At 40.7% G+C, this 13,019-nt stretch overlaps 1 protein-coding gene across 5 annotated transcripts in view; it reads left to right on the top strand.

Moving 5' to 3' along the window:
- Nucleotides 1-13,019, top strand: part of tcf12 (transcription factor 12) — a 78,446-nt gene that overhangs the window by 33,740 nt on the left and 31,687 nt on the right. For all 5 annotated transcript variants that reach the window (XM_030098106.1, XM_030098270.1, XM_030098180.1 and 2 more), the window contains exons 6-8: nucleotides 8,037-8,098; nucleotides 10,027-10,159; nucleotides 10,559-10,611. In XM_030098106.1, the coding sequence (XP_029953966.1) occupies nucleotides 8,037-8,098; nucleotides 10,027-10,159; nucleotides 10,559-10,611 (248 nt within the window). The remainder of the gene's footprint in view (nucleotides 1-8,036; nucleotides 8,099-10,026; nucleotides 10,160-10,558; nucleotides 10,612-13,019) is intronic.

The following is a 13,019-nucleotide window of genomic DNA, read 5'->3' on the forward strand; positions in this document are numbered from 1 at the left end:
GCGAACATCTGTGGAGGAAAAGCAAAAAAGAACCAGCCCTTTTAGCAGCGAAATCCGTCAAAGTCTTTTTGAGTAGAGCACCGTATTCCCATCGTGTCTCCTGCAGCTGTGCAGCGACCGGCGCCACGCTGTAAGGTGAGCATAGCGGCTTCCGTAATTAGGGAATAAGAGAATTACAGACCCCAAAAAAGGGTCATCCGAACCAAGCAGAGCAACCGGGCTGGGAAACCAAAAAACCCTAAAGGAATACTTGGACGGAAATATGTGCTCTCTTTCACAATGAGAAAAGTTGCGATGCTAAAAGTTTGTTTGCAGAGCGGTTAGAAAGAAGCCACTCCTGATAAAAGGCACATGGCAGCAGCCTGGAGTATGGAAAAACTGCAAAAGACTAAAAGCATGAGGCAAACAATTGTTGGATCAGGCTAAACAACAGTTGAACTCCAAATGAAACACAAAGCGCTATATTTAGCAGAAACTGGGCACAGATGACACTTTCCCTTCTACAAAGCACTGATGGTAGTACAATAGAGCACAAGGAGCCAAATAATTTGCAAGTTACAGGAAAATAATTAAGGTTTTCCTGTTGGTTGTTGCCTATGTTTTTACAGCGGCTTGATGATTTATTTCCCAAGAAAACCTTGAGACGAGGCATCTCGAGCTCACCGTCGAGTCGGCGCTGGCTCGGCTTCTCAGCAAGTGTGAGAAAGTCCTTGTGAGCCACAACTGTAGCTTGGTGTGGAATGACTCCACAATACCTGTGCACAGATGCTCCCTGTTCAGCCTGACCGGGCCCGGGCAGATCTGCCAGTTAGGAGCCGTACAGCGCAGAGCTGCGAAATGTGGAGCTGATGCAGACGGAGGAACGGAGAGCTGCAGGGATAATCACTGTAAAAAAAAAAAAAAAAAAAAACATTTAAAATGTAGCAATCTAAGGAAGTGAATATATTTGATTCAATATTCATACATTGCCAAGAACATAAAAGACATTTAGGTGGATGAAAACCTTTTTTTTTCTTTTTCTTTTTTTCAGGTGGTTACATGAGCAGCAGGATTGCAGGTTTTGACTGCTATGAATTACCGACGAGCTGTGTGTTTGCCCAGGTGATACAATTATGGAGACTTCCTCCTCCAAATCAGTAATTTTGCATTCTGCTGAATGTAGATCATCTTCTCCAACCCGAGTCTTATGCTAATGAGCATCTTTACAGAATATTTTAATCAGAATTGATGGATTTTTTCCCCTCATGAGATTGATTTTTCATTGCATAGGGGATGTACAGAGCGATGGCAGTCTGCATACTTACATTTATGTTATTGATGGTGATTGCAGTAATTAAGCCTCTTTACTGGTGTGGGTTTTTTGCATTATCTATCTCTTGCTGATGTTTTTTAAGCCGGATAATGAATTTTGCTTCCTATCAATCACCGCACTTTAGGCTCATTAGTGGGCCTGTGACACAAAAAGAAAACACATGCTTAGTCCTTCGCAGAGCCGCTAAGAACAAATGGCTCCACTCAGGAAATAATAATAACAATATTAGTGTTGTCCCTTTTTTTGTGAGGCTGCGATCACACGGGGCCCAGCTCAGAAGAGGGAAAATAAAACATGCACAACAAGAAGCCTGGAACAGATAAATTCAGCTTTTATTTTCCCTCACAGTAGGAACAGTCTTTAATTTATTTGCCAGCGCTTCAAACCTAAACACTTAAATCAAAGAATGTACAATTTAACAACCTGTTTTAAGTTTTGTTTATTTATTGGAGTGACCTGTTTTCCTCACTATGAGTTTTGGTATTTGTGCTTCAGACAAGCGGTTCTGTCACTGCATGATATTTTATTCGGCTAATTTGGGCTCCGGCTCTGTATCTGGCCAACCCAGCAATATGCTCCACTTGATATATAGCTTTGTTCTACTTTACTTCAGCATCGTAAATATGAATTCTCATGAAATTTGTGTATAAATTTCACTGACTCTTTTATTAGCAGATGTTACTCTTGGCTCCCTGTGTGATTGGGAAGTTTTAATATTTAGACTGTCTTTGTTGCACATATGACACAAGGGACGCGCTTCAAAACAGTCGTAAATGTTTGAAGACTGTTTAGTGTGTGTGTGTGTGTGTGTGTGTGTGTGTGTGTGTGTCATCGGATGAGGTCTGTGTTCAGACTCGTGGCAGGATGAAGATGTTTTAGATGCTGCACGTTCATCTTTATATGTACTAAGGAGCCTGTTTGTGACCTCTATAATGTGATCCATTTCTGCAGGTTAGTTTTTTTCATGAAGGATATTTACAATACAATAGCATGAGTTACCACCAAGATAATTGCATAATTTCAAAAAAAGAAATTAAAAATGAATGAAAATGATTAAAAAAAAGCCATGGAGCAGTTAAGTATGTAATTAAGATCAGTCGAAAATGTTTCCTGACAGAATGAAAAAATAAAAGTTTTAAAATGTGATGTGAATGAGGTGGCTTTTTAATAGTGTGATAATTTCTTTAGGGAAAAGTGTATTCAGCAGACTTTGCTCATGAGATCTATTTCTTATGGATCTCTATTGTATAACAGTCTAAATATTTTTACATTTTTTGCAAATCCAAAACCCAAATTTGTCATTTAACTCTAAATAAGTGCGGTGTGTGATGTTTTTTGATTGCTTGAGTTTCAGACGTGATGAGTAATTAGCAGTTCTCCTAGTTTTCTTATAATATAAAATCTTATTAGCACTGTTGCCTGAAAGCAACTCGGTTCAAATACTTACAGAGCCTTTCTGTATGATCGTCGCACTTTCTCTTTTGGGTTCTCCGGTTTTCTCCCACAGTCCAAACCCATGCATGTGAGGTTAGATAGGGATCCTAAATTACTCATCTAGTGATAAGTGTGTGTGGTTGTCTGTCTCTCTGTGTTTGCCCTGTGATGGACTGGTCCAGCACGCCTCTTGCCCTCGCCCACAGTTAGCTGCCTCCACCGACCTTGAACAGGACAAAGCGTTATTGAAGATGAATGGACATTTATTTGATGTGCTTTGTCCCATCTACCATTGAAGTAGCTTTAATCACTGTGGCAAAGATAGCGATTTCCCCACCGCCGGAGCAATATAACCGATCTCAGGGCATGTTAGGCACATGGGGGGTGGATCCCTCCATCCTCCAGGTAAATTGCACTCTGGTTTTAAGTGCTTCCTCCAGGACGGGTCTGCAACCTGCGGCTCTGGAGCCACAAGTGGCTCTTCAGCCCCTCGGTAGCGGCTCCTTGAAGCTTTCAGAATATGCAATGTAAATAAATGTTTTACTTTCAGTTGTGCTTAATTTGCATTTCACACTAAATATCACGAAAATGATCTAATCTCCAGGATAAAAACAGCTAAATAACATAAAACGCCTAAAATATCCAGAATTGCTAAAAATGGACAAAGTAGTTTTGGAAAGTAGAATGACTAGAACTTCTAGTGTAGGTGGAAAAGAAAAAAGGGAAATCAAAAAGTTTGGCTGTGTTTGTCAACTTAACATTGTTGGCATTTACATTTTTGTGCCGTACACGAGTGTCATCTTTCTATCTTCTTTTTATCTGTCAAACATCAGTACAATGGTTGACAACTACTTTTTAACAGTACCCTAAATGAGCATATTACACTCATTGCATCAAATACAGTACAGATAAAAATGTTTTGTCTTTATTCAATTCGGTAAAGGGTTAATTACCTCTGAAAAGGGGTTTTTAAAGTCTGGTTTTGATAACAAAGTCTGTGCTTTCAGCACCACAAATGAGCACCACTAAAAAAAAGCAGAAAAAACCCTTTACTTTAAAGATTGACAAAATCCATAATTGCAAACAGACTGTCATGGCAAACGATACTCTTAGCAATGTTCCGTGGTTTGCAGACAGACATATATCACCTGTTTATTACGGCCGCAAGGGGGAAAAGTAACAGTGTGATAATTTCCGTGTGGGAACTGGAGTTACTGCAGCATCCTTAATTCAGTGATTTTAATCGACGGACTTATAACTTGAATTTTCGTCTCCATTATGACACGAGCGAGGAAAAAAAAACTGATACTGAATGAGAAAAATAATTGTATTTATACATGCCATGGGTTCAAATGTTCAACACTGGAACATTTGACCTGTCAGATGGCGCCCTGTACGCACAGGCCTGGATGCATTTGCACCATCTGGTCAATCAGATGGAGCCCCAGCAATCTGACAGCTCTCCTCAGATTAATTGTTGTCAATTTGGTTTTGACTGGAAGGTTGCTAAGCGTGATGGCGAATGGAAGGAAGAATAACAAATGAAAGTATTTCTTGATGAGGATTTTGTGTTGAGGCAAGAACGGCGCCTGCATCACTAACTGGGCAACGTTTGATCACTGCAATCCTGAGCAATGTCACATTGCAGATTTCCCTCCTATCACAGATTTAATTTCTGAGCAGATTTTGCGGATGCCTCGTTTGATATGAACATCATGCTGGAAGTAATGAAATCCTCAGAATGCGCGCTTCCTCTGAAAATGCGTGTCTCCTGTCTGTGTGTGCAGAAATGACTGAGTTATGGCTCAGAGGACGAGTGCTATTTTTGATGCTGCGTTCGGGTGCTAAGGGTTTTTTTTTTATGTACTTTAACTGCCTGCGTTGCAGCCGCTGCTGCAGCCCTGTTTGCTGACTGTGCTGGCGAGCGGGCCAAATCAGCAATCTAAACTACAATAACTAACTTCCTGATGTTTTCAGCACACCTGCATGCACCTGTCTCTTTCACCTTAAACACCCTCAAAACTCTACCGCCAGAGCATTAAACACCCCTGTTGTTGGGAAGTGTAGCACTTACTTCTACTGGATGTAGCAGTACAGTGATCTGTGCTCTCTCCTGCCACTTTAAATAAGCTGTAGTGGCTTTAGCTTCCACTCTCTCGCTGTAGCAGTAATACTGTAAGTCATGAACGTTTTCATCAGTGTGATCCACTTCTTATCTTTGTTTTGAGCATGATTGCAGAGATTTATGACCTAGAAGTGAGGGATGTGTGTAACACATGTACATATTAGATGTAGTTTGAATTTATTTGTTATGCTTCTTTTTTAGAGGCAGTGCTTATTGAAAAGCAGTAAAACATCCTGCAAATGAGCCGGCCGTGGCCTATAGAGCCTGTAATTAGAATAAAATTCTCATTCAGTCATCACCCAATGCAGACATATTTGAAGACGGTGTGCGTTCACACAAACCGGACCGTGCAGAAGGATCAATAAAGAACTGACACAGCAGGTGACAAGTGAGTTTAATCCTCTTTGCTTTTCCAAGAGTGATGGTTCAGAAATGCATCATGTTATTGTTAGAGGAGAAGAAGCCTTACCAGTTGAGCCATCTTCCTGGATTTCCTTCACTTCCTCAGTCTCTGGAGACAGTCTTCACAGATGCAGAACAAGTTTCTCCTGCAGGACTGCTTGAATAAGCACAAGTTGAATTCTTTTAGACCTGCCTCTGTTCACCTCGTCGTACCAACAGCGTTCAGATCAGTGATCGTGCAGAAAAGGATCCGGGCTCTGCGGGTTTTTAACTCCCACAAAATAATATTTACTTTGCCCCTAAGAGTAAACAGAATTAAGTCACAACACTTGAGTCTGTGTTTGGAATATTTGGAAGTCTGACAAAAATATTACATGGTTATTCATCATTCTCCCTGAGGAGCTGTCCTTTGTTTGTTTGTTTGTTTGTTTGTTTTTTTCCTGGGGAGTAAAACAGCTGAGTGTGGATATTGTGATGTGTATGATTCATGTGAGTTGTGTCCCTTTTTTTTCCCCTGACGGCAGCTTGGGATTCGTCCTGTAAGGTGTGCACATTGACTGTGACAGTGATCAAAAGACTCTGACAATTGTCACTCTGTCAGTAATTAATCCACCGAAAACAAACCTCGTGACTCCGTTGCACAGATGTGCAGATTTCAGTCCATTCGATGCTTCTCAGTCCCTTTAGTTCACCGTGCGTTTGCAGCAGGATGAGAGAGGTGCTGCATGATCTGAGTTAACTTCATTTGACCGCTGATACTGGCTGAATGGTTTATTGCAGGGCAGCAGAGCTGACCGCATTAAATGGAGTCAGATCGTGAAATCATATCTTCTGTTCTTTCCCTCACTGTTTCCATCCAGCACCAAATAGTATGACGAGATTATAAAACTGAAAGGAAACCAGCAAACTGGGTTGGCAGCCCGAAGATTTGCCAATTATACTTTGTTACTGCAGAAGAAAAAAAAATGCAAAAACATTTGGCTCCTCGTCCCCGAACAGAGCTTTATTCTGTGCAACTGTCATAAAATCCATCTTACAGAACTTTTCCTCTTCTAAAGCTCAATCTCAAAAACCTTTCCGTGTTAACCTTTTGTCAAGCAAATGACCACATATGGGAACCTCTGTATTTTTTTTTTTTTTTTTTTTTGTAGTTTATTGTAATTCAAAACACGATACGTGGTTAGTTGTGCTAATCAAAAGAGTGTTGCTGCTGTAACATTTCTGGAATTTTTGAAATTATGACAATTCATGACATTTTCCTTTAAGCACATGTAAGCGTAATGCCTGCTGGAAAAAAACATGCCCTTTTTTTTTTTTGAAAGTATTATTTACACAGGTAACTCAGCATGTAAAATGAAAGGCGGTGCTCTGCAGCAGAAATCTGTCATTAGAACAAGATATGGAAAAACATGTGTTGGAAGTGTGTAGGATTTGGTCAGTCATTTAGTAAAACTTTTCTGCTTTTTCACTCAAATGACACTGACGATGAAATATCCTTAATTAATGATATATTGTGGAAATATTTCAGTTACACCAATTTTACTGAGCACCTAGAAAGCATTGAATGAATTAACATGACTGATGACGTCATGCCAAAAGCTGTACTGTTTAACAGTCACACTCAAGAAATGTTTGCAGTTTGCTTCTTCTGACAACAATAAAAAATAAAAAACGCACAAAACAGTTTTCTATTTTTTTTTTTTTTTTTTATGAAAGTTGAGGTAATTTTTTTCATGCATAGTCCAAGAAAAATCACTTTTCCATCATGAAGCACCAGAAAATGATCTCATGGAAAAAGCGTGAATAGCAAGGAATCACTCTCATATCTGCATCTCAGGGTGTTCCAGATTCTGCAAAGTCCTAGAATATACAGGAAAAAAAAAGCAGAGATTTTTCTAATATACTCAGTGAAGTCGTCATGATAACTGCAGTAGACAAAGACTTGAAGAAGTGGATTTAGTACTGAAGACATTGTGGCTGATATTCATAGAGACAGAATGTAAATGTTTGAATTTCTGCGTGGAAGTTTGGGGCAACGCCTCCAAATCCTCACCCAGGGTGGTGTCTGTGTGTGCACACCAGAAAAGAGCCATCAGAATGGTTGATAAGGCAGGCTTCCAGGACTACACTAATGCCTTATTCATAAATTCCCAGATCTGGTAGAATTGGATACAGATAAATTAACACATAAAACTATGATGAAATAAACTGTGGTGGAATTTTTTGGGTCCCTTTCAATTGGACTGTTCATGGGTGGATGATTGTATATTTTGTGTGCGTGTGTGTTCAGTATATTGGGGGTGCACTGTCTCTCTGCTCCTTTTCAGACATGTTGAATTAGATTAATGTGTTAAGTGTGTATGTATGCTTCAATATTGATTGAATTATTTCTATAGATTATTCATTTGCAAGGGCTTTGTGTGTGTGTGTGTATTTGTGTGCGTGTGCGTGCATAAATAGATATTTTTTATTATTTTGTGTCTGTCTGTATTTAGTATACTTTTGGCATGTCTGAAATGAACTAATAGATGAAATTAAACAGGGATTGCGTTGCACGCCAGCTCCTTGATGCAGCTGTCTCGTAATGTAAAGTCTGTTTTCTAGAAAGACCACAGAAAGTAAAGCGCGGACATTCCTGAATATTGTTACTGTTTCCCAGTAAATTCACTGAACTGACACAATAACATGCTCAACAGTGAGGATGCACTCTACCCTGTTGTATATAGTTTTCAGGATTTTTTTTCCTTTTCTTTGTTTTTCCAGGTAAATCTGAGAGGGGTTCATTTGTTGGATATGGGAGGGACTCCGGAGCTTCTGGCTGCCAGGTGAGTTTCTCCTCAGTTACTCAGTGATCTTACAGTTTTTATTCCATGATTGGACTTTTCCCTGAGAAAATAATTTTGTAAGTCGTGGTAGATATCTTGTCTCATTGAAGAAATAAAATGTGTCATATACTGTACAGTGCATTCTAAACATAAGAGATGAGGCCGTTGGACATCTTTAGATAGTTTTTGTTTTTTAATAAGGATGCATCAACACTGATTCAGTCATACTTTCCTCAACTTTATGTTATTTACAGATTAAATGAGAGGGTAATCCTTTATTTGCTCAAACTTTAATTTCCTGGTCAATCTAAATGCCTGTAATGAGGTGAAACGACTGTGGAGCCACAAACACAACAATCAGGCTTTTGTCTGAGTCTGCTGATGGGATCAACTCTGTCTTGAGTCCACTTAACTGGGACCTCTTCTGTTTGGCTTCCTGCTAATTTCAGCTCTCAGATCTTAGTGTTAGTTTGCAAGGCTTTACGAGATCATCTTAAAAACTTAACCTCTTGATAACCTAACTTGACCGACATTCAGCAGTTGTAGGCAAAAACTTCACAGTGGTTTCCTGTGGAAGCTGTTTTGTTCTCAATATAATCATAGTTTTGTTTTTTTGTTTTGTTTTTTGAGATATGCAGCTTAGTATCTTAGCTTCATGTACAGTTAAAAAAATAAAGTCCTTTTTCAGATAAAAGGATTTCAGAGTTAATCAGTTTGAACATTTGAATGGGGAGTTTTCCAAACCCACAGCAGGAGAGATTTATATCACTCCGTCGGTTCAGAGCACAGTAAGATTTGGATTTGTCTGCATGTCCGGCCACTAAACTGGATTGTGATTGACCACATGACGGGTTAGGCAACGGTCCTTCGTGACCCACATCGCTCCCATTAAGGATTGTCTTTCTTGACAAGAACATCTTGGTGATAGTTTGACTTCATCTGATTTTATTCACATCTAAGAAATCTGAATGTCAGGACTTTTTGTGCCGCAGATTGCTGTGATGAATTTGGACACTTGTACAGTCTCGAGATGTAAAGTGTGGAAGTCTTAGCTTATTCTTGAGTGGCGGCCTGTTTGTCCCCGTCACCGAATAACCAACTCTGTCTCCAGCTGGTTGAGGTAGCTCAACACACTGATCGAGGAGTTTGAGGAGATCGTCACGATCATCCATTATCGCATCTGACTGAATAACCAGAGTTGCATAAAGCAGTCCAGGCGCAGTGTTGCTGCAGGGACTCAATATCATTGAACAGAGATGACAGCAGAAGTGGGTCTGTTGTGCCATGTGAGTGCTGTTGCTCCAGTGACAGGTTGTCACTTTACAGAACCTGATTTTTCTTTTTTTCCTTTGCACAGTTTCTCTGGCCTACATTTGTAGGTCAGAGAAACTGTCTTCTTTTTCTTTTCTACCACATTGTGTACCTGTTTTTTTTTTTTGTTATTATTGTTATTATTTATTTATTTGCTTTTGTATTTCTTTGTAAATGTTTACACAAAATTGGATTTGCTTTTGATTTTTTTGCCATTCAAAATAAATCGCTTGCTTTAAACCTCAGCCGGAAAAGGTCTCAGTGGTCACTGTGTCAATCCTGGGCTTGCTGAGCGGAGTCCAAAAGGGCACGTGAGGCGGGTTTCCAGCCAACTACTACACATCGCTCTGAGTCGTATTCACTCACATGATCGCTGCTCTCTTAGTCCGTGGCTGATTATCCTAATCAGACCAAGCTCTTAATTGGCCTCGTAGCCCACTTCTTTGGACTGCTAGAGGTCAAATACTGTAAATATTGATAACGGGATGACAGACGAAGCTTTTTCAAGGCAGGTGGCTGTGCCATGAAATTACTGTCTGGCTACAAGATTACCTTTTCTTCGGGCTCCCGTATTCCTGCAGTTAGAAACATTTGTGTGTGTTTGCTTTGTTTGTCAGCCTTCCCTAAGGTCAGACGTAAGCTTGGCGAGCCCCAGCTCAGTGACCACAACAGGAAAGCCGGCCGCTCCGTTTTACTCCTTCACCGGGGCCAATCCCAGAAGACGCCCTCTACAAGATCCGCCAGCCATCGGTCAGTCAGCCTCCTTTATTGATATCAGAAAAATGCTTCACAATTTCTCTAAATCTGAAAATAAAAAAAACAGCTTAGACGATTTTAGAATTTTGGTCATGGTCAGATTTTGGTGAAGGGAGTCTTTAAAGGCTTGATACGAATAAAAAAAAAAAAAAACCCTGCAAAATTATTGTTCTCTATTTAGTCGACTGCTGACTGGCGTATTAGTGAATCCAACTCTGGATATGGACATGCTACCTATAATCTGTAGATTTCTGTTGCTGTTCATAAAATTCGCAGTTTGTCTCAAACAATATTTCTGATATCTCACATTTGAGGTGTGACTTGTTTACAGTTGCCTCTTTTTTTTTTTTTTTTTGCCTTTGAATGAATACTTGTGCTTTCATCTCTATGCAGATCCCGTACAAACAAAAAAGGTTCGCAAGGTCCCTCCTGGCCTGCCTTCATCTGTGAGTGGAAGATCATCTACCTCTCATATAAATAGATTTCACAGTGAGCTTACCTAAACAAACACACACACACACACACACACACACACACACACACACACACACACACACACACACACTATCCCTGCTCACAGACACAAAATCCTTCCTTCCCGCACACCCGCACTCCCGGTGTCACTTCCACACTTTTCTGAGCTTTTGTTGAGCAGCGGCTCCAGCAGCGCTTGTTAAATTACAAAGTTCCGACTCTTAATGTTGGTTGTTTACATGCTTGTCGTTTGATCTTTGCACGTTCGGGCCTCTGCGGGGTTCGTCTTTCCGCGGAGTTTTCTGTAGACAGTGTGTTTTTGTGAAATTCACATGAATGAATGCGTGAGTTTGTGCACATGTGGACCTTGAGGTGATTGATTTTCAGCGCTGCCCTGTCACAGTCGAGCCTCCTCACAGCCTCTCCTGGGAGAGAGAGGGGCTGTCAGAGCAGATCCCCAGCTCTGCTCTTTTGATGTTTAATTAGTCATTACGTAGCAGAACAGGAGGACAGGCAGAGATTAATAGCACAGAATATCTGAAATTTCTATTGGTAATGATCCCGGTGGAGCAGAAACCATTAGGATGCAGAGAAGTGTGGAGCTCAGCTTGTATTCGCTCAGACAGGGGGTGCTGGAGATCATTAATATGCATAAATCAGTAAGTCAGATGTTCATTGTTAAAACCCCAGCGGATTGCTAAAGGTTTTGTTAAGCTTTGCTTGAAATTCAGAGACCTACTAGAAGACAATGAGATTTTTTTATTATTATTATTTATTTATTAAGAAATAAGAAGCAACTGGTTCACCAAAATCCAACATTTTTCATTAGACATCGGCTGGGTTCTCGGTAAGAGGAGTCTGAAACTGGATTTGCTTTTCAGAGCTTTGATAATCGTCACCTCCTCTGCTGTTACGCTGAAATTAAATATGGAACAGGCCAGCAAACATAAAAGGGTGGCATGTGTTTTGTTTCTGGATTTGTATTTGAAAAGAAGTTTGTCAGAGCGTGAGGGAGAGAAGCAGTCCCTGGCAGAGGCAGGAACGTGCGCCGCTTTCTTCCTCCTAAGTAAGTGATATATTTGAGGTCTTGTCAGGCAGAGGGAGGGAGGCAAAGAATGGTTGCCTCACGGGTTACATCTCTTTGTTGTGTAAATGGACGCTGGGCTTTTATTTGTCAGTACTTAACACATGGGCGCAGGTGCGGTTCTGTGACTCATAAGAGTACAATCAAGCAGCACAATGCTAGATGGGGAAAAACAGTGACAGAGCACGGGATAAAATACAGCTTCTTCTTGTCACTCAGTGCTGCTCAGCAGATAAAGCCCCGAGCTTGGAGGAATTATCCCCGTTAGTCTTTGATCCCATTTGAAAGAATAGAGATGGCAGCGTTGAATAAAGGGCTATAGGTCTCTTGTAACCAGCTGACAGGGAGAGGAAAACATAGAACAATTTCTTTGATAAGTGGCATATGTGAAAAATGTTTGTGTGGGAGGTCGTCTGGCAGCTTTTGAGAGGTGTTGTGTTATTGATACTCGCCTGCTATAGGAAGTAAAGGTGAGACGTTGGAGCAGAAAGCTATTGGATGATGAAATTGACTATCTGTGGCCTTTCAGAACGTGAAACAGTGACTGGGAGAGGGGGTTGGAAGCCGTACATCACAGGATAGCTATCAGCCGAGACCTGTGTTTCTGCCGCTGGAGTGGTGAAGGGCGGCGTTGACGAAGTGTGGAGGGCCGGCGCACCTGGAGTCAGATTTAGTTTACCCGAGGCAGCTGTGTGAAGAGCCTGCAGCGTACCTGTAAAGCATGAATGCAGCTGCAGATGCCACTGAATGCTTTTGCTAGTGTAAGCAAACGCGAGAGGAGAGGAGAGCATCACCAGAGACCTGAATAGCTGCTTGATTTAAAAAAAAAAAAAAATCCACACAGTGCTTCCTATCATTATGTCTGCTGCTGGGAATTTTCATATTTATTTATTTATTTCATTCTCAAATCCTCCCTCTTTTTTTTTCCTGCTCCTATTTGTGCTTCTCAGTCTAAAATTAAATTTCAGAGTTTAAAATCAGATAGGTAATGTAAGTCCAAGCGTGTGTGTGTGTGTGTGTGTGTGTGTGTGTGTGTGTGTGTGTGTACACTACATGATAGAGCTGAATCAAAATATTTATGGGAGCACATCCTCTGTGCATTTAGGGTCTGACACTGGCGTGCACCAGGATGTGAAGTCTATCTAGACGGGCCAGCTGGTGATTGCAAACATTTAAATGTTTATAGGGCTTTTTTTTTTTTTTCATCCTATATACAGACAACCGTCCTCCCTCAGTCACACACACACTTTCCTCTGCTGACTGTGTGCTTGCAGACTTACGATACTGCACTATGTA

Source organism: Salarias fasciatus, chromosome 1 (genome assembly GCF_902148845.1).
Source record: "Salarias fasciatus chromosome 1, fSalaFa1.1, whole genome shotgun sequence".
NCBI lineage: Eukaryota > Metazoa > Chordata > Actinopteri > Blenniiformes > Blenniidae > Salarias > Salarias fasciatus.